The 21,278-nt window shown below is 50.1% G+C and overlaps 1 protein-coding gene across 1 annotated transcript; it reads left to right on the top strand.

Moving 5' to 3' along the window:
• Positions 1 to 6,235: 6,235 nt before the first annotated feature.
• Positions 6,236 to 19,909, top strand: GPR83 (G protein-coupled receptor 83). Its single transcript, XM_025928943.2, has 4 exons — positions 6,236 to 6,725; positions 11,255 to 11,380; positions 13,678 to 13,811; positions 16,879 to 19,909. Exons 1-4 carry the CDS (start codon positions 6,342 to 6,344, stop codon positions 17,501 to 17,503), a joined length of 1,269 nt encoding a protein of 422 aa, XP_025784728.2. The 5' UTR covers positions 6,236 to 6,341; the 3' UTR covers positions 17,504 to 19,909.
• The last annotated feature ends 1,369 nt before the right edge of the window (positions 19,910 to 21,278 follow it).

Raw genomic sequence — 21,278 nt, 5'->3', positions numbered from 1 at the left:
TTTCTGGAAGTCACCTGCTGCTAAGATCCTTTACTTAGCAGTTCACCTTCTAGGTATAGTATAAATGGTGTGGTCATCTTCCCCACACAATTTAAAGTAGATTTTATTATTCTGCCCTTAATTCCAGGCTTTTATGGTATCCTTAATGAGATTTTTTTTAAGTTAATTTGAGAGAGAATGTGTGCATGCTCACACATGAGTGGGGGAGGGGCAAAGACAGAGGGGGAGAGAGAGAGAGAGAGAGAGAGAGAGAGAGAGAGAGAATCCCAAGCAGGCTCTTCCCTGTCAGCACAGAGCCGGATGGGAGGCTCTAACCCCTAATACCAAGATCATGACCTGAGCCGAAATCAAGTCAGATGATCAACAAACTGAGCCACCCAGGCGCCCCATGATTTTTTTAATAGTTTTACTGGTTGGTCAAGATCTGACTTTTACATTCAGATCCTACTTGTTTACTTCACTGTGTACAGCTTTTCCTCAGAGAAATGTGATCATCATATTTCAAATACCACAGACTTCCTTGGTTCCATTGCCTGCAAGCTGAACTTTTGAACTGTAATTGCTAGAATTTGTCTTTACCGTAGTACTAACTTTCTAAAATAGAAATCAGCAGAAAATTAGTATGAGAAAAAGACAACTTTTTTTTTCTGGAGCTCAAAACTAATGGCCTCAAGGGGCAATTAAAAAAAAAAAAAGTATTAAAGCACTTTTCAAGAGTGTAAGATCAATGATAGCTATTGCTTATATCTCGTGAAAAGGAGTTGCAGATCCGGTGATGCCTTCTAGAAATATAATTTTTACTTGGTATTGTTTATAAAAACAGGAAACATCATTCCTCCCCCTATAAGATGCAATATTAACCAAATGGCTTAAGTACCATGCTTAATTATCGTCTTCCACTTTCTGAGGATCTGATTTGAAACAAAGCACACAGCAGAAATAAAAGAGAAGTAGAAAAAATAGCTCAGTAGCAATTAAGAGCATTGAATTAGAGCTGGTGCTAGGAAATATGACTCAACCTGTAGGATTACAGAAAATCTTCAAACATTAATCCCATGGCTCCATCTACTAGAGGAATCCTATCCTCTCTTTGCCCCTTCAGAGATCTGATGAAGAAATATCCATTTCTTCACTGAAATCAAGTGGTTCATTAGCAACAGAGCCAGGAAATATTTTCACAGAAGGTAGGTTTTACGTCGAGTTTGGAAGGTGGAGGTTCAGGGGTGCCTGGGTGGCTCAGTCGGTTGAGCATCTGACTCGATTTCAGCTCAGGTCATGATCCCAGGGGCATGCGATCAAGCCCCACGATGGCCTCCGTGCTGAGAGCATGGAGCCTGCTTGCGATTCTCTCTCTCTCCCTCTGCTCCTCCCCTGAAAAAGAGGAACTCAGGAAAAGGAATACTCAGAAAAATTAAGACTTGCTTCTTGGGTTGTCTGAATCCAAGTCCAATGTCTACCACTGTATATATATATATATATATATATATATATATATATATATATATACATATATATATATATATATATATACATATATATATATATAGTGTGTGTGTGCTATATATATATATATATATGTGCGATATAGATACAGATATAGATATAGATATAGATATAGATATAGATATAGATATAGTTATAGATATATCTACTACCATTTCCCCTGTCTGAGCACTGTGCAAGGTTCTAGAGGTAACGTTAGGAATAACATCATCCTGGCCTTGAAGAGCTGACAGTTTAGCGGGAAAGACAGATAAGTCACACATAGTGGGGTACAGCAAGGGAAGCACACGTCACTGGCATGGGTTACATGTTACAGGAGCACCTTTAAATGAGTCGATAGGGCAACGCTGCTTGTTCTGAGGTTGTGGCAGTCGGGGGGGGGGTGGTCAGTGAGTCTTCACAGGAGAGAGAACACTTCAACTAGGTCTTCAAGAACGAAGAGGAGTCTCTCTGGCTCTGGGATTCAGAGAGAGGATGATTGTAGACAGAAATAGCATCTTCGAATGCATAGCATCCTAAACGGGGTGGGCCGTGAGATGACCCCAAGATTCTGACTGTGGTGAACAAGTGAACAAGAAAAGGAGCAAGTGTAAGAGAGTGAGGGAAGAACAGGATATAATGAGTTTAGTTCGGAGCTTGTTGAATTTTAAGTGTGTGTGGGTATTCCAAGTAGAAATGTCCAGGCAGCAGTCGAATGTATAATTTCAGTCTGGAGCTTTCAAGAGTGTTGGTAAGTAGAAATACAGATCTTGGAGTCACTTGTGAGTGATGGTGCAACCAGTGGAGATGGTTGAGGTCGCCCAGGGGGACATGTAATTCAAGAGGAGCAGATAATGGAAGATGGCACTCTGGAGCACCAACAGAAGCTAGCAGTTCTGTGGTGATACAACTAATGCAACCACTTATCTGCTTTATGGATGAAATGGGCTATTACAAGTTGGCCCAATACCCGCTCCACCATTTATAAAACTTCCCATGTAAAAGTGCAGAGTAAGTTCAAACAAGTTACAGAAGTATTTGGAGCCACAAACTGTAAGTTAGACTTCCTTTCACTTATCCTAAATGTATCATTTTAGCCTGTGGCTCCAAGGTACTGGAACTTGGAAACTGATTCCAAGTGTAACATGCCCACACACTGCGTTTCTATTGCATTGAGAATATCTTAAGCCATATTTTATATGTCAAGTCTACTTGATTCATTTCTTTTATATTTTAGAGAGAGAAAGAGAGCAGGATAGAGGGGCAGAGAGAGAGAGAGAAAGAGGGAATCTTAAGCAAGCTCCACACTTAGTGTGGAGACCAGCTCGGGGCTCCATCCCACGACCCTGGGATCACGACCTGAGCTGAAATCAAGAGTTGGACGCTCAACCAACTGAGCCACCCAGGAGCCCTTATTTGATTCATTTGTAACTAAAGTATGATGACATCCAACCTTTGCCATTAAAATAGATCAACTATGAGTGACTGTCGTTGCCTGGCAGGATGCTGATTGTTCTTTCTTCCCCTCTGCCACGATGATTGGCACCAGAGAAGATTTGTGGGTGGGGTGAGTTTTGAACTCAAGTAGGACCTTTTCAGGAACTAATATTGGTGTCAAAGGAGCAATTGCTTGCAGATGGAGTGAGGCTCTCAATTCTCTATTATTATTCTATAATTATATTATTATTCTATAATTCTTGGTCTTGTGAATACTTGTGAGTTGACTTCCTATTTTCCTTTTGTTTCAAGTCCACTCGAAAGAGTTAAACTCTCCTCTGTTCCTCAGTATGTTTAATGCATGTGACTATAATTAGAGACAAAAATATAATTACTATTTGGCACATCCCGACTATGCATGGTATCCTTGGTTTTATTCAGAATGCACACAAGGAAGGAGCTGCCTTGTTCTGGAGGAGCAGCTTCGTGTCCTCCCAAATCTTCTTCGTAATAGCAATGGTAATGTTACAGGACCTTTAAGCCCTCTGAGGAAAGAAGTTTAAAAAAAAATTTTTTCTAAACATCTATTTATTTTTGAGAGACAGAGCGAGACAGAGCATGAGTGGGGGAGGTGCAGAGAGACAGGGGGACACAGAATCCAAAGCTGACTCCAGGCTCTGACCTGTCAGAACAGAGCCCGACGTGGGGCTAGAACTCACAGACCGCGAGATCATGACCTGAGCCGAAGTTGGACGCTTGACTGACTGGGCCACCCAGGCACCCCTGAGGAAAGAACTTTTTTAAAACCTTAGTTTTGGTCTTGCTGTGGGGTGGATGGAGGGAGGTACTTATTTCATTAAGCACTGGCCTGTTCCTGTAGTTGAGGATAAACTGGGGACAGGAGAGCTGAACGCCTGGGGAAGAGGGAAATGAAGTGATCCTAGACTTTGTGCCTCACCTTGGATATCGTGAGTCCTCTCCACCCCTTCAAGGCACACCAGTCCAACTGCCAACTCCCAGCACCATTATTTATTTGCCTACTTGACAGGCTGGAAGTGCACGAGAATCATCACACCCCTGGGAACAGCTTCAACCAGTGATTGACAGGGGTTGGTGGGTAGATATCCAGCTCTCGTCCGTTGGTTTGGATAGCTGACGTGTCTTCCTGACGCTGGCTTTCCTGGCAGGATTACGTTCCCATCCCTCGCCGGTAGCTGGCCTGACAATACTCTATTGGCCGCCTTCCTGTGCTCGTCTCGCTTTTCCACCCCACTCGTGGTGTTTGCCTTCACTTTCCAAATAAACCCTTGCACCGGACTCGGTGTTTCAGGATGTGCTTCTGTGGAAAGCTAAGAACTAACATAGGTCACCTTGTCTTTCAGGGACAGGTTTCAGGCACCTGGCACAAATGCCCTTACGTCTCCAAGGCAGGCATCGGGAACAAGGCATCAAAGTGAAGGCATTAGTCAGGTGCTCCAGATTGGCGTGCCCGTCACAGAGCACCAAGCAGGGGACTTGAAAGACCGTGCTTCGAAGGGCACTGCCTACCTTTGATTTCTTCCTCTGTGTTTGATGCTGCCTAGCCTTGTTCTGTTCTCTAAATTGCCGTCACGTTCCAGCCTTGCCTCCCTGAGATGGTGCCACATCATCTTAGTAGAACATCAAGTCCACCCAAGCTCTTGAGTTAATGCTTACAGACAGCCCCTTGGTTTCTTTTCTAGAGCTAACCACCTATTACTTCATCTGCCCGGCACCCCTGTCCCTTCTCCTAGGACCAGTCACATAATCCCCTATTCCAACCTCCTACCTCCGTGGGACCTGCCAGGTATCACTCTTCCCGAAGTCTTCCCAGACTCCCTCCCACCTCAGGAAGAGCACCTGTGTTTTACTATGGTGACACTTAAGCCATCTTCTAGCTGCTTATTAGTGAGAGAGCTTGAGCTGCGTCCCTGGAGTTTGAAGGGGTAAAGAAGCTGACATCTAACTTTCCTGGAAAATTCCAAAGTGAGAGGTGGCTGGTGGGAGGGGCCCATCCCCCAGGGTTTGGGTGGAACAGAGGAGCAGGCTTTCCCCTGGGCCAAGTGGACTTCTCAGACGGTTATTTGATGGGAGTCCCCTTTGATGGAGTCCTTTGATGGGAGTCCCAGCCCAAAGGCACTGCTCACTCAGCTGGGGGAAATGACAGAATAAAGAGTCTACCGTTTACCATTTGAATGGGGGGGGGGGAGGTCAGTTACAAATAGTCAACCAATTACTGCATATCTAGCGCCGAGAGCAAGGTGGTGGGACATCCATACAGGGGTCTCCGAAAACCCCACGCGCAGGAAAAGGAAACCCTTTCGCCGAGGCCAGAAAAGTTACGTAACTCGCCCGGAATTCCATAGCTAGGAAGTGACACAGCTGTGCTATGATCCCGATTCCACGGGATGGGGGTTAATGGGTGACCCGTCTGGGGTGACTAGGAGAGATTGCACAGTAGGAATGAAAACGGGTGAGCGAGAGATCAAGATTTCCTGTAAAGCAGGCAGAGAACAAAACGCGTGGATAATCTCCCTTACGACAGCTTCAAAACCTACTTATTATTCCTTTGATTCTCTGATCCTGGCAGAAGAGTGTCCTGCTTTGAAGGTTTTCTTTGGAAAACCAAGCCCCGCCCCCCCCCCCCCCCCCCCGCCCCACACTGTTTTAAGAACCGTAAGGAAACAAAACGTCCAGCAAGTCCGAAGTGGGGTCAGTGAGGGGGCTTGGAGAAACCCTAATGACATCTATGGCATCGCTCGCCTGTGTCCCCAGCACTGCCGGACTGGGATCCACCGCAGGGCTGACGCTCTCACGGAAACAGGTGGAAGGCACCCGTGTCTCTGCACGGGGAGCAGCCTGGGGCCGGCAGACCCAGCTTGACCGCCTGCCGCGCCCCCTCCCGACCCCCCCACCCCCCGCCGCGGGCGTCTTCCGCCCGCCCGCCTGCTCCCTTGGCCGTAGCTAGGCTGAGGCGGGATGGAGGGGCGAGTGTGACTTAGGAAAAGCCCTGCGAACCGGGCGGAGTTTCGCTCCGGCGTGGGAGCGGGCGGAGTGCGCGCGGCGTGGAGAGAGGCTCGGAAGCCGGGCGGAGTTGCATTCCCGGCGTGGGAGCGGGCGCGGTGGGGGGCGCCGGCAAGCCAGCGGGCGAACGCGCGCCGCGGAGAGCGCCGTGGAAGCCCCGCGGAGTTGCGTTCCTGCAGAGGCGGCCGGCCGGGCGGAGCGGGCGCGCGTCACCGCAGCCGGAGCCGGAGCGGAAGCCCGAGCCCGAGCCCGAGCCGCCCGAGAGGCGGAGGCGCCCGCGCGCTCGCGTCCGGGTGGGCGCAGCGCCGGCGAAGTGCGGCCGGCGGCCCCGCGCGCTCCCCTCCGGGCGGGCGCGGGCGCGGCGCTGGGGCTGCTGCGGGATGGGCCCGCGCGGGGTGCTCCTCTGCCTGCTCCCGCTGGTGCGAGCCGCCGAGCGCCCCGAGGGCCGGGCCGACGAGCCGGGCCTGGAGGCGGCCCTGGCCGTGCCCAACGCCTCGCACTTCTTCTGGAGCAACTACACCTTCTCCGACTGGCAGAACTTTGTGGGCCGGAGGCGCTACGGGGCCGAGTCCCAGAACCCCACGGTGAAAGCCCTGCTCATCGTGGCTTACTCCTTCATCATCGTCTTCTCGCTCTTCGGCAACGTGCTGGTCTGTCATGTCATCTTCAAGAACCAGCGGATGCACTCGGCCACCAGCCTCTTCATCGTCAACCTGGCGGTCGCCGACATCATGATCACGCTGCTCAACACGCCCTTCACCTTGGTGAGGCCCCGGCTCCCGCCCGCCCGCCCGCCGTGGCGGGCTCGGCTCTCCTTCCCCCAAGCCCTCCGCTCCCCTCCCGCCCCGCTGCCCCAGCCCCTCTCTTCGTCCGCGCTTCCTGGGTCCCGCTGGCTGGCTGCGCCTTTCCAGCTCCTTCCCCCTCTGCCCTCTCAGCTCCCCTCTCAACTCTCTCCACTTCGTAGACTTTCTGTCCCTCTCCGTTTTCTTTGTGTCTTCACCTTTTTCCCTCTCTGTGACTGTCGTTCTGTCTGTTCCTCCATCTGGGTCTCTACCCTCCCTTTTCCCTCCCTTGCTTCCGTCCTTCTTCCTTTTCTCGTTCTCTTCCCCTCCCGGTCTCTGTCTCATCACCTTCTGCAGCCGGGGGCCATGGGGTCAATGATTGGAGTGTCTGCGCTCAGCCGGGAGCAAATGACCATTTCCTACTTAATGGCAGTGCACGTGGGCCTATTTGATCGTCAAGCAGTAAATCGAAGCTTCTGGAAACGTTGGCAGAGATTGTTAGGTCACCCCCCACCCCCGAAATCCAGTGCATTAAATGCTCTCCCACACCCCCACCCTAGGAGACTGCTTTGTGCCACAGCCGCTATGTCAGTTGCTAATTGTTAACGGAAACTTCAGTGCGTTTTCCTAGACCACTTATTTAAATTGTGTTTCTCTTTTGTGGTTTGACAGTGAGGCTGTGTAGGCAGTGTGTGTTGGGGAAGACATGGGAAGGAGGTGGGCTTGGGGCCCAGGAATAGGCCGGGGGCACGTGCCCATCGTGGCAGATGTGGCTCCCGTCCCCAAGCCTTGGCTGCTCAGCGTTAGTGGTGTCGTTTCTGCCCCTCTGTGACTTGGGAGCCTGGTGCTCATGGGTGGTTTGGGACCGTGAGGGCGATGACTGAGCAATCTGCTGACAGTTACCCCTTATGTTTCTGCAGCATGAGTGTTACATTTTTTCACCTTATGGAATAACCTTACCGTTATTTGAGTTACTACCAAAACAGTGTCTGTTCGTACCTTGCTCTCTGTCTCTCTCTCTCACACACATGCACACACGCAACCAGAAATAATAGACAAGCCAGAAGAGGGTGAACTCCCACAAATCCATCCACCTGCATGCACGTCCTTCTAAACCTCACATTTTATTTATTTTTGGGACAGAGAGAGACAGAGCATGAACGGGGGAGGGGCAGAGAGAGAGGGAGACACAGAATCGGAAGCAGGCTCCGGGCTCTGAGCTCCGAGCCATCAGCCCAGAGCCCGACGCGGGGCTCGAACTCACGGACCGCGAGATCGTGACCTGGCTGGAGTCGGACGCTTAGCCGACTGCGCCACCCAGGCGCCCCTAAACCTCACATTTTAAAACTGCATTCTACCTTTGTCCTCACAAGAATATTACGTTTTGCAGATGGGGAAACTAAGGCACACAGAGGCTCAATCCCTTGTCCCGGGTCACTTCGCTCGTAATTGGCCGAGCCACGATGAGAATTACTTTCCTGACTCAAGTCAGAGGTCTGTCCACTAAGCCACCTAGCGCTGGGGGTGGTGGGTGAGGAGGGCTTCTTGGACCATGCTAAGCTTCCACTATTCTGAAACATGGATTTTTCCTGCTCTCCTGCCAGTTTATATTGTGTAGCCAAGGACAAAAGGGCTTTCAGATACCAGGCCCCACCCTGCCAAGGTAACTGCCTCTTGCCTTGAAGCATGAGATTGTGTATCTCTGGCTCTCCTTGGTTGCCCCTGCCCCCTTGGTTTCTATCCTGACCATCTGCAATGCTAGGGTTGGGCTGGGACACCCAGGATGAGAACTGGCCCCGGGGCATGGCCCCTGTGCTACTGCCCAGAGCAGCATGCACAGAAGAGGCTGGGGGATGGGAGAGAGAAACCATGAATCCCACGCTAGGCTGTGGCTGGGGCCTGACAAGTCCAGCCTTGGATGATCTCCTGCAAGAGAGGAGGATCAGGGTCCTGAGAACCCAGCACTCCTCTGAGATAATCCAGAGGGGCCTGGCCTTGAACCTGACCCATGTAACTGCCCCAGTCTGAATTCCTGTCAGAGCTTGCAAGGTGCTGGCAAGCAGGGAGAATGAAAGGGTTGAGGGGGAGGATCGCCTAAGCCCTCACACTCCTACTTAATGGCAGTGCACGTGGGCCTATTCGATAGTCAAGCAGTAAATCGAAGCTTCTGGAAATGTTGGCAGAGATCATTAGGTCACCCCCCACCCACGAAATCCAGTCCATTCAATGCCCCCCCACCCCCACCCTAGGACGCTGCTTTGTGCCACAGCTGGTGTATCAATTGCTAATTGACTAGGTAAGGCATCCTGCCTTCCAGCTAGTTGGTGACAGTCTTCTTGCAACCTGGTTTCCTTTTCTGTTCACTTTACACACGACAGTGAGCGTGAAGCCCAGCCCTGGTCATTGAGAGAAGAGCAAACAGGTACTTACAATTCCCATGGCAGAGACACGTATGGAGTGCTGTGGAGCCCGGAGGAGAGAATCATTTATTCTGTCCTGCCAGGGTCTCATGAGAGGGTCAAAGGAGACTGTGCAAAGAACGTGACATTTCAAAGGGCCTGGAAGAGCAGGAATTTCCCAGGTCAAGATGAACACTCAATGCAGACAGAGGGATCTGGAGAACAAAGGGCTTCAGAGTTCATGGTGTGTTGAGGGAATGTTGAGAGGCTTGATGTAGCTGCATCAACGAGGCAGGAAGCACGGTGGGAGGAACGGAGAGGAACAGGGGGTGGGGGGTGGGGACAAGTGCAGGTGGGCCAGAGAGGAAGGCTGGGGCCAGCTTGTGAATGGGCCTGCAGACTCCTAAGGCATCTGGCTCTGTCCTGAGAGCCAGGATGATTCTAAGCAGGAAGGTGACAGTCATCTGATTTTTGGTTAAGAAAAATCCCATCAGCAGAGTGAAGGCTGAATGACAAGTGGACAAGACCGGAGGGCAAGGGTAGCAGCTGGGAGGCTGTAAAGGTCCAGGTGAGAGACGAGGGCCACGACTTTGGGATGAGAGGGGCACCAGTTGACTTTGCAACGTCCTGGATGTGGGAGGAACTAAGGACTTCTAGCTCTGTAATGTTCCCGGACTGCTCAGAAGCCCCGTGTGGCTGCCACCTGCCAGCCTCCCAGAGAATGAAGCTGCTGTCCTAGCGACACGATCCGTGTCTCCCGACTCTCACCCTCCAGCCAAACCATCCCACTCCTCTTTCCTCAAATAGGTCCTGGGATTTCTGACTCAGCGCCAAGCCCTTTGTTCTTGCTGCCACAAGTACAAATGCCACGTATTCTTAAAGCTCGTCTCCGATGCCTCATGTGTCCTAACGAGGGTAGTGGAGGGCGTATTTACTAGTGTTCGAGGCCCTGCCGCACCTACTTTTCGCGCGTCATCTCTCCTCTGATTTTCCTAACAACCATGTGAAGACCATTAGCCGCATTTTACGGATGGGGGCAGTGGTGCTTGCGGAGCCCAAGGGCCTTGCCCCGGGTGACTCTGCTGGCCACCACTACATGATCTTCTTTCTGTCGGACTGACTTGCTCTAGATCTTTCTCTATCATTTTTCCCCTCTACCTCAGCCCGCTCCATTCCCACCCTGCGGCCCCGAAGCCCTCTGTCTGGGAACTTCTGTGGGCACTGAATACTGTCTTTCTTGCATCCGGAGGTGCCTGGGTCCTCTACCCAGACCAGAAGCTCCTTGTTCAGAATCGGTGCTTGATGTTTCTTGGGCGTGGGCATCACTCACAGGAGCTGCCCAGGCACTGATTGAGTGGGCAAGTAGCCATGGATGATGTGGGTCTGCTCCGAGGGCCCCACGCTATCCTGCAGCTTGCCATTCTCCCGCTCTGCCCCACCCCCACCCCTCCAGGCCCCTCAGGCCCCTTCCCAGATGACGTTGTAAGGCCTGCTTAGTCAACATTAGAGAGCACAGCCTACACGCTATGTTGTGATTTTTCACGTGGGTCTCCCCCAGTAGTCTGAACTCATGTGGACTGAGAATGGATTTTATTATTACCATAAAAATAGCTACTATTTATTTCTAAGAATATCTCTCTACCAATCTGCCAGACGTTGTGTTGCACCCTTTATAGATTTTTAAAACCTTAGTCCATGTAATAAGCCTACAAGGTAGAAGTTTTTAAGCCCCCCCCTTTTTTTTTTTTTTTTTTTTTTACAAATGAGGAAACTGAGGTTCAGAGAGATTATACACACCTTGCCCAAGGTCATATAGCTTCAAACTGTTAGAGGTGGGAAGTCCAACTGCAAGGCCCACGTATTCCCACGCCCTCCTGGCACCTAACAAGGCTTGGCCCCGGCGGTATGATCAGGTTTTGTTGAATCGAATGATTGGAAATGAGTCATGCTGGAGAAAGTCACGTGTGATGCACAATTTAGTAGTGTGGAATGGAAGAAGAGAGGAGCCGGAAGATGCCTCCCAAGGGATGCTCCTCAGAGGCCACGGATGGGGGTAGGGCTGTCAGGGTCAAGGCCCTGTTTGTCTTCTGACCTCTGTGGGCTGGTTTCCAGGTCCGCTTTGTGAACAGCACATGGGTGTTCGGGAAAGGCATGTGCCACGTCAGCCGCTTTGCCCAGTACTGCTCTCTGCACGTCTCAGCACTGACGTTGACGGCCATTGCTGTGGACCGCCACCAGGTGAGGGCACCTACCCCCAACACCCGGTCCTTCCCCCTCCGGCTTTGCTTTCCGGGGAGCTGCAGGGGCCCTGGAGACAGTATTTTAGCACAGTTTTCAATAAGTGTATCTGTCTTCTTATTGACTAACATGAGCACTTAGATGAGGCGCTTTAAAACGTTTGTGCTAAGTGCCACAAAAAGTTATTCCCAGTTTGTTGTTCTAACAAAGGCTCATCGCTTATATTTTGTGTCTCAGAAATTAACGAGCTTGTTTGGGGGTGGGGGAGAAAAGCCAACCCGAAAATCACAGTTGAAAAGAGATCGGCACATCGTTGCAGGTCAGAGACGAGGGGGATGGAGCCCCCGGGGCCCAAGTTGTTGAGGAGGAAAACAAGCTAGGGTGCCATGTGGCAGGAGCAGGCAGCCACTGCCCTGCCCCACCAGAGGCACATGGTGGGTATGGTAAAGGAAATCAAAGAGGACTCTGTCCTGGAAGAGGATGGCTCCCTGCCAAGCACCTTGCATGTGCTAACTCAGTAAATCCATGGTGTATACGAGGTCTATGCCGAATCAAGGAATGGAAGCTCAGAAGAGTGCACGGGTAGCCCTCCTGAGATCACATGCCTGGTGAATGATGAGGCCAGGATTAGCACTGAGGTCTGTCTGGCTTCATACCTCTGCCCTGATCATGAGGCCGCCCTACTCTGAGAAGGCTCAAGGTGGCCAATATCATAAGGGCCAGCAGGACAGAGAGAGGAAGAATTTATTCTGAGCAGCTGCAAGAGGTACAAAGGAGAGGAGGCCTCAAAGATGCAGACTCAAAGGTGCAGCTCAGTAGGAGAAAGAATTTTCTAGCAGAACGAAGCTGCCGGGGTGGGCGTGGGTGGGGGGCGGGTAGTGAGTTTCATTTCCCCAGCCATTTTTAAGCAAGGTCTGGATGACACTTGATAGGGATGTTTTAGAGGACGTTCGTTATCTGGTAGGGAATTGGATTTGGCAAACTTTGAGATCTCTTTAGCCCCGAAATTCCATCATTTTGGCATTTATATTGCAGATACTCTGGGCAAAGTCTGAAAAGGCTGCATGCTAATGTTTTCTGCCTTTTCTTAACCTTCTCCCCTAATTCAACAAGAGGGACTCTGGATTACTTCCACCTGGCCGATGCTTACCCCCACTTAACACAGCCTCACCGACAGTTGCCCCTTGGGCCAAAGGTGGGTCTGAGGAACAAGGGGGTTAAGTCTTGCCAACACTGATCACGTTGCTGTGACATAAACCCCAACATGGGGCCTTTTCCCAAAGCAGTGAAATCTTTGAGTGATGTCTGGGGCCTCTGACCCAGGCTTTCACTGTCTTCAGCAACCTGAACAACGAGGGAGTCTGAGGGGCAAATATGGCAAAATCTAGAAGGGGGCTGTGCTGAGCAGCTTCTAAAACCTAGTCACTTCCTTTCATCAAATCTTGAAAGAACCTGGAGACAAAATTTGAGAGGACACAGCCAGAATGTCCACTGTGTCCTGGGATGACATCCTTAGGTGATGGCAGCTCTTGAGGACCTCTCTCCCTGACCCTGGATTCACCTGTCTCAGAATGCCTTTTTCAAGAAATAATGATCCTAATCTTAATATGAGGATGCCGTTGAGTTCCCAAATCTTTATTTAAACCTTTCAGCAGAATGGATTGTCCAACTGTAGTAATTCCAAAATGCTTTTCAGCTCAAAGCCTGTAACACAGGCTTTACTATAAGCGGTGGGAAAGCTGGACCCCACGATTTAGAAATAGCTTTTGTAAACAGTGTTGTGAACCCCCACATAAATGTCAGTGCAACTTCCCATGACAAATACAGACTCCTCTCCAGGCTTGTCACCCCAGATCCTCTCAGAGCCCTCCATAACCCAAGGGGTCTAGAATCATGGCAGAATGAGATCGGATCCCAAGGTGGAGGCTGATTGTGGCTTGTTCCTCTGCTGGCCTTGTGGGTGTCATGGGAGCAGACCTCCTGCTTCACCCCTTCCCCATCCCCTCACTGCACTCTGGTTCTGCTACGTATGACCTGTAAGAGGCATCTGAGCCACCTGGAGTCTCTGAGACTCCAGTGTGGAGTCTCCAGACCTGGAGTCTCAGACGATACCTTCTTTTTTGCTTCTGGGGGTGGACCGTGGGGTGGTGCAGCTCAGGGGCTTAACACTGAATGAAGGGGTGCTTGTTTATAAATAGGACCTACCTGCCTTAGTGTGGCACGTGAGCGCCGTCATTGAGATCTGATCTGCTTCCAGACTTCTTCAGCCAGTGATGCACAGTTTGCTTGTTTTCCAGGTCATTATGCATCCATTAAAACCCCGGATCTCGATCACAAAAGGTGTCATCTACGTCACGGTCATCTGGGCCATGGCTACGTTCTTTTCACTCCCACACGCCATCTGCCAGAAATTATTTACCTTCAAGTACAGGTGAGTTGGCTAGTCGGGAGCAGCTTGGGGACTCAGAGGGCCCTGACAGAGGGAAGTCTGAGCCCCCTCTGAGTCTGAGTGACCGGTATCTGCTGCACCCAGCACTTCTGTCTCCCATTCTCTTGCTTCCAAGTCTGGGGCCTATCTGTGGCCCCATTTGTTCTGCTTTTCCTCACCTTTTCTTCTCAGCAACGTTAGCTCCCTCCTTATTCTCCACCCAGCTTGTCTGCGAGGTCAGGGCAGGAGCCAACAGCTTCTTTCGCTGGGGACAGGTACTCACACAGACTGAGAATCAAAGTCACCCAGGCCTTGTTTATAATGGCAACGTTTACATTCTCTCGCACAACGTATAAATAAAGCACACGTGTGTCTGTGTGTCTGAGGCAGGATGCTGTATCTCCTACCTCCCATTCAGGTTTCTTTGTCCTGTGCTGTCACAGAACAAGAATTTCCTGGTGTCCCTAGCACCTGACCTACTGTCTCCATATAACAGCCCCTCAATACATAATTACTGAATGGATGAACGAATGAGCAAGCTTAGAGTGATTTTCATCAGTCAGTACTTGTTTTAGAGGAGGTTCCTTAGAAATAGACCCTGAGATACAGATCGTGCTTGGGATTTTTTAAGGAAGTGCTCCCGGGAGTGATGGATAAGGGAGTGAGCAGGCAGGATAGCAAGAGACCAACGGAGGGTGCAATGTTGGCATTGGAGGGATGTCAGGAGGAGCTACAGGCAGCAGCACAGGGGGCTCTAAGAGCAAAGATAACAGAGTTTGTTCAGCCTCGAGGCCAGGATGCTGGGCTGTCATATTCTGGGCTCCCTGCAGAAATGGAAAACTCCCAGCCACCTCTGGGTCTTCCCTGCAGAAATCGAAAACTCCCAGCCACCTCTGGGTCTTAGTGGATCTGTAGGAAATGACTTTAGTGGTCCTACGGTAGTGCTAGGTCCCTACAATATCACAGGTGCCAGCTGCTTCTTGTGGGTCGGCCGGGAGCTAGCATCCTGGCGCTCCAGACCGGTAGCCACGTGTGTCCTGCAATAACTCTGTGCTGCTCCGCCTGAAACATACACTTCAAAACACACATGCCTATGACATAAGCAGGGTCAGGAGAACAAGCTCTGAAGGCTGATTACAACTACATTTGACCCCGAGCAACGCTAGTTTGGACTGTGTGGGTCCACTTCTGTGTGGATTTTTTCGATTACTATGGTACAGTACCGTAAGTGTATTTTCTCTTCCTTATGATTTTAATAGCATTTTCTTTTCCTTAGCTTACTTTCTTGTAAGAACACAGTGTATCATACACCTACAGAATGTGTATTAATCAACTGTTCATGTTATCGATATGACTTCCAGTCAATAGTAGGCTATTAGTAGTTAGATTTGGGGGTAGTCAAAAGTCATGCATGGGTTTTCAACGGCGCAGGGGTCGGTGCCCCTAACCTCCATGTTGCTCAAGGGTCGACTGTAATTTACAAAGGCTTCTCCCTCCCCAGATTCTACGATATTGGAACAAATCGCATACCCAAATCTCCTAACACTCAGACCCCCATCTGCCTTCACATATGGGGAGCTATTTTTTTTTTTTTCTGCTAACGAAAGCAAAGAGAATTCTCTTTCTTTCAGTAGTGATGGCCATCAGCACATATAACAAGTGCACAAGCGACATAATGTGCTGAAGAAACAGCCATTTTGAGTTGCTGCCTAGACATTTTAACAGTATGACAACCCTGTTCACACGCACAGTCTGGGCATTTAGATTGGGACTCAAGGTTAGGATTCCATCACAAGTTCCTGCCTTGCTTTTCCAGGTCACCATTTTTTTTTGTAACATGTATTTTTGAGAGAGCACGAGCGGAGGAGGGGCAGAGAGAGAGAGGGAGACACAGAATCGGAAGCGGGCTCCAGGCTCCAAGCTGTCAGCACAGAGCCCGACTTGGGGTTTGAACTCACAGAGATCATGACCTGAGCCGAAGTCAGACACCTAACTGACTGAGCCACCCAGGTGCCCCCGGGTCACGTTTTAAAATGACCACTCAGAGGGGCACCTGGGTGGCTCAGTCAGTTGAGCATCCAACTCTTGATTTTGGCTCAGGTTATGATCCCAGGGTCATGGGATTGAGCCCCAAATGGGGCTCTGCACTGAGTGTGGAGCCTGCTTAAGATTCTCTCTCTCTCTCCCTCTGCCCCTCTCCCCTGCTCACACTTTCTCTCTCTCTCTCAAAAAATAAACTAACCACTCCGGGTTGAGGCTGTGAAAAATTGGTGACTGTGCCTCAACCACCCTATAAGTAATGGGCGCTTATAACCCTGCTCTCTATCTCCTGCTTGCTCACGACCTAGGACAGAGGACTGCCCTTCCCCTCAGCTCCTGGCGTCTCCATGCTGGGATTTGTAAGTAATGTATCTGGTGACTTTACTTCCTTTGTGTGAGTGTATTCAAACTGCGCCTTCAATCAAAATGGCCCTAAGGTTTTCACTTCCCCAAAGTGGGAGCTTGGACACCAAGGGTGGTACTGGCCAGCCCTGTGTGGGTGATTTGTGCCCCCTCTTTCAGGGGGTCATAGTCTGCATAGTCTCAACACATCAGCTCTAGGGTTTCTTCAAGGAGGACTGGGTACATTCCATGGAAAATAGATACTTGTTACACGTATGGCTGAAGGTGTGTTCGTTCGGGCTTTGCCGCTCACATTCCCAAGATCCATCATTTCTTTGCCCCGTTCCTTAGTTCCCCTCTGGAATGGAGGAATTCCAACGTTTCCTGAGCACATTGTGCTCTCAGGATGAGTTAGTTCTAAGACTAGGAATGCCAGTGTTGTATTCATTCATTGAACAGATGTTTACTGGGTCTCTGTTACAGGCTAGGAATTATATAAGTTTAAGACAACACAGAGAGAGCAGGTGTTTTCCTTGTCTCTACAAAACCCCCAATCTAGTGGGAGAGCCAGAATCTTGGGACGAGGCCTTTCCACACTAATGGCACACCCTTCCTCTCTCTTCCTCTCTCTCTGCCTCCCTCTGTCTCTATCTCTGTTTCTCTGTCTCCCTCTCTCCCCTGTCACCAGCGAGGACGTTGTCCGCTCCCTGTGCCTGCCAGACTTCCCTGAGCCAGCTGACCTCTTCTGGAAGTATCTGGACTTGGCCACCTTCATCCTGCTTTATATCCTACCCCTCCTCATCATCTCCGTGGCCTATGCCCGCGTGGCCAAGAAGCTGTGGATGTGCAACACGATCGGCGATGTGACCACGGAGCAGTACCTGGCCCTGCGGCGCAAGAAGAAGAAGACCATGAAGATGCTGATGTTGGTGGTGGTCCTCTTTGCCCTCTGCTGGTTCCCCCTCAACTGCTATGTCCTCCTCCTGTCCAGCAAGGTCATCCACACCAACAACGCCCTCTACTTCGCCTTCCACTGGTTTGCCATGAGCAGCACTTGCTACAACCCCTTCATCTACTGCTGGCTCAACGAGAACTTCAGGGTCGAGCTGAAGGCATTACTGAGCATGTGCCAAAGGCTGCCCAAGCCCCAGGAGGAAAGGCCACCCTCCCCAGTCCCTTCCTTCAGGGTGGCTTGGACAGAGAAGAGCAGTGGCCGGAGGGCTCTGCTAGCCAACAGCCTCCTGCCCTCCTCCCAACTGCAGTCTGGGAAGACAGACCTGTCTTCTGTGGAGCCCATCGTGGCAGTGAGTTAGGGGAGAGTGAGAAGAGGCAGGGGGCGAGCTCTCTCTCCAGCTGAGGCTGGGAAAGGGCCTGAGGACAAGAGACTGGAAAAGAAGCCTGTCCTCTCACCCATGGCCCTCACAGTGCTAAAAACAAGGTCCTACAGAAGCCATGGGAGTCTTCATTTCCCAGGAAGCTCTGTCTAGCCTTCTACCCCATTTGGTGTGAAAACTAAAAGGCAACACCCAATTAGACATGTGTTTGTGAATTCCTGTCCAAGAAATGCTGCAAAGCATATCACCTGGGTTCCCTGAGCCAGAGAACCCAGGGAAGCTGCAGCCCACATGAGGGCTGAGTCAGCTGCCTGACAATACTCCCTACCATGGAACATCCGCAAAGGACACCTGAGTCATACTTGGGGTGTGGCTGATCCAGATGCACAGAACTCTGCTTGAAAAAGGTTCATGCCAGCAAAAGGTGAGTGAGCCAGAGATGCCACGTTTTTTTTGCCTCACTTCCCAAAGTCCTGGGCCAGGATGAATCACAGCCGTGTGGTGGCTGGCTTGGATACATGACAAGACAGGGCCAATTCAGTTCCTGAAAGCAAAGAGAAATTACTGAGTTCTCTTAAAGAATTATTATTATAAAACTTCAGAAAATTTAGAAAAGCACAAAGAAGAAAACAAAAATCACCCCGTTCTCCCACCAACTGTGATGAGTTTTGTTAACGTGCTGTGGATTCACTTGCAACTTTTTTCCTTTGTGTGTCTGTGCACATGTGTGTGTGCATGTGTGTGCATGCGCTTTTCATTCCGTTCTGAATTACACTTTTCCATGTAGAGATAAGCAAGAAACAGGGCATAGCAGGGAACTTCTGAGCCCCTCTCCCAGGAACAGTGTCCACGGGAAGAGTTGGAAGAAGAGGTGGGAGAGGAACACAAGGAGAAGGCTGTCAAAGCCAACAGACTGCCGTCATCCTGTACCCAGCGGAGGGAAAGACCCAGGTGAAGTACCTCTTCTCAGATGGCGGCCATCGTGATGAGCCAGGGAACAAAACTCATCCAAGGAGGCTTAATTCCTTCTCCTTTGCACTCACATAGAACAAGAGGTGGTAAAAACACTGCCCTGCTTTTACAGGAGATGAAGGAGCAGTCTTTCCAACATGCCAGAAATAATTGTACTTAGACACTTCATCCTTGCAAGCTGTCTAGACAGGCCACTTCTCTGTGTTGTCTAAATAATAAGGCTTCTTCACGCCAGTTCCCGGAAGACAACTCACTTGTCAACATCACCCTAGTGGCTCACGTGTCACTTACAGAAACCTACGACATTGTGATGGTCTTTAAGGACTCAACATGCCAGAGAAATCTCATTCCAGAGACTGTTTTCATCATCGTTCATCTGGTCTTGAGTGACTCACTAGGTCACCCGGAAGACAAAGGCAGAATAGTGCTTAATTCACCCACCCTAAGCAATTGCCATTCTCACACTGGTTTTAGGTTCCTTTCTAACACCAAATAGACTTGAAAGCAAACATGGATATGCAGCTGAGTAGAAAACTGAGGTTTGGGGAGAAGGGCTTTATCCAAGGTTTACTTAGATCTCTTGGCTGTTAATTGAAATTGAACTCGGTCTTATCATCTGCTTTCCTATAATGAGACATGGGGGTTCATTATGCTAGTCTATTTATGAGAATGTTTGAAGTGTTTGACTTCCATGGGACAGAGAGGCTTCTAAGCCCGTATGGATCCCAAGATGGATTTTTCAGGCCAAATGGCTCCCATGCCTGTGCCTCCTGTCTCTGTGGTGTCAAGAAGTAGCTAATCGTTTCATCCTAATGCTGCCATAGAAATTCTTTGAACTAGAAAGAGAATAGGTAGCAAGACTACAGATAGTTGGTCCTGCTCTGGGATCATGGGGAGAGCTTTGCTTTGCTCCTCTCTGAGGGAATCTAGAAATACTGCCGGGGCACCTGGGTGGCTCAGTCAGTTAAGCGTCTGATTTCGGCTCAGGTCACGATCTCACAGTTCGTGGGTTCGAGCCCCGCGTTGGGCTCTGTGCTGCCAGCTCAGAGCCTGGAGCCTGCTTCGGATTCTGTGTCTCCCTCTCTCTCTCTGCCCTCCCCCCCGCCCCGTTCACACTCTGTCTCTCTCTGTCTCTCAAAAATAAATAAATGTAAAAAAAATTTTTAGAAATACTGCCAAGTCAGAGAAGGCCCTTCCCTGGAGGAAGACTCACAGATGGCTGGCCCATAGGTCCGGGTCTCCCGTCAGTACCTTGTCTTCCCCATTCCCCTTGTTCCCTGTGTGCCTCAGAGCAAACAGCGATTTGTATTTGTGAATGTGAAATTTGTAGGACTTGAGCCTTTCCAGTGTGCCGTAATGAGTACTTTATTGTAATTGCTCCGCTCTCAATAAAATATATTTGGGGTGCATGGACTATGTTTCTTGGACTTCTGATTAAACTACAGCTGGTAACCTTTAAAATGGGGATCTGTGCAAATTACGAAGAGAGCGTGAAGATCATCTGCCCACATCCCTGCATTTCACAACTGAGGAAGTGCCACCATGCTTTGGCTAGGGTAAATAGCCAGCTGAAAACCTCTCATCTTGGTCTAGAGCTTCTTCCAGTGAGCTGGCAGCCACGTCGCCTCTTTTGTGATTGTGAATCTGTGCTGAGAACTTAGGACTCCACCTGTGAGTCCTTGGTGATTCGGGAGGAGGCAGAGCTGCCACTGGAGACTGGGGATCGGTCCCCCCACTCGCACTGTGCCATGCGTGCCGCATTTTTGTGTTTACCAGGATTTCTGCCCCATTGGTTCCGGGGTTCCCCTGTCCTCCAGATAAGCTGGGTAGGAAGCTTTGTGGCATACATAAATACTCTGATGCCATCAAGAGGCCAGGAAATCGGTTTCACATAATTTCACAGAAGGTTGTATATAGGGGTAATTTACCGAGCCTAGGGGAAGATTTGAAAGAACAATGAAAGGCGTAGGAGAAAGAGAAGGGAAGTAAAATTTGCTGACCCCTAATATGTGAGATACTATGCTAAATGCTTCTCAGCTCATGATCTCATTCAACCTCACAGCAATTCTCCAAGGTGGGCATTATCATTTCTGTATTACGGTTAAGGAAACTTGGCTTCCAGCGAAGGGTCACACAGCAAAATTTGGGAAATTCTACCTTCTTGGAAATTAAATTCTGAGAAGGAATGTAAAAAAGAATCTTAATTTGTTTTTAATTCAAGGTTCTACAAATTTCCTTGATTGTGAGACACTTTTTGGGGGTAAAACCTGTTAGCCATCCTAAAAATCAGCGCTTGAGTTTTGCTTTGGGAAATGCTTGACTACTAGGTGGACCCCAAGGCCCTTGCAGCTTCATGGCCACTGAGTCCATGGTTCTGGTACAGGCAGGATCTTATGCTGCCTTGAGGACTCCATTCTGGTTAGACACATCTTACAAATGAACTGTAAGTGACTTCCAGATTGCTGGTGCCCTGCTTGACCAACCATAATAGGTTGTCAAGGCAAATAGCTGTCTCATAGCCAGCCTGGGCCTCAGGGTCCTCAGACTGCACAGGGAGAGCTCAGCTAAACCCTTACTGCTCCAAACTGGTATGATGTGCCTCCAGGGCTTCTATGCTGCTGACCAAGCTCTAGGCTTTAGGGTAATGGGAGGCATGCGAGAGTGTCTGGGGCCAGGGGCAAATCTGGAAGATGGCAAGGGAGCATTGACTGGGGAAACAAGCTTGCCTTTGAGTGTTGCCTACAGGCAGGTGGCAGAAGATGCTCATAGTGCTGTGAGATCA

This window comes from Puma concolor, chromosome D1 (genome assembly GCF_028749965.1).
Source record: "Puma concolor isolate L17-30 chromosome D1, mPumCon1.1.hap2, whole genome shotgun sequence".
Classification (NCBI taxonomy): domain Eukaryota; kingdom Metazoa; phylum Chordata; class Mammalia; order Carnivora; family Felidae; genus Puma; species Puma concolor.
This window is presented reverse-complemented; position numbering and strand designations above follow the sequence as displayed.

What these genes read in the sequence shown, in the direction of transcription:
- GPR83 (XM_025928943.2), top strand. Translation starts at nt 6,342, where the DNA reads ATGGGCCCGCGCGGGGTGCTCCTCTGCCTGCTCCCGCTGGTGCGAGCC. An exon ending in TTGCTGTGGACCGCCACCAG is followed by an intron (nt 11,381 to 13,677) that starts GTGAGGGCACCT and finishes CTTGTTTTCCAG; the next exon opens with GTCATTATGCATCCATTAAA. An exon ending in TTATTTACCTTCAAGTACAG is followed by an intron (nt 13,812 to 16,878) that starts GTGAGTTGGCTA and finishes CCCTGTCACCAG; the next exon opens with CGAGGACGTTGTCCGCTCCC.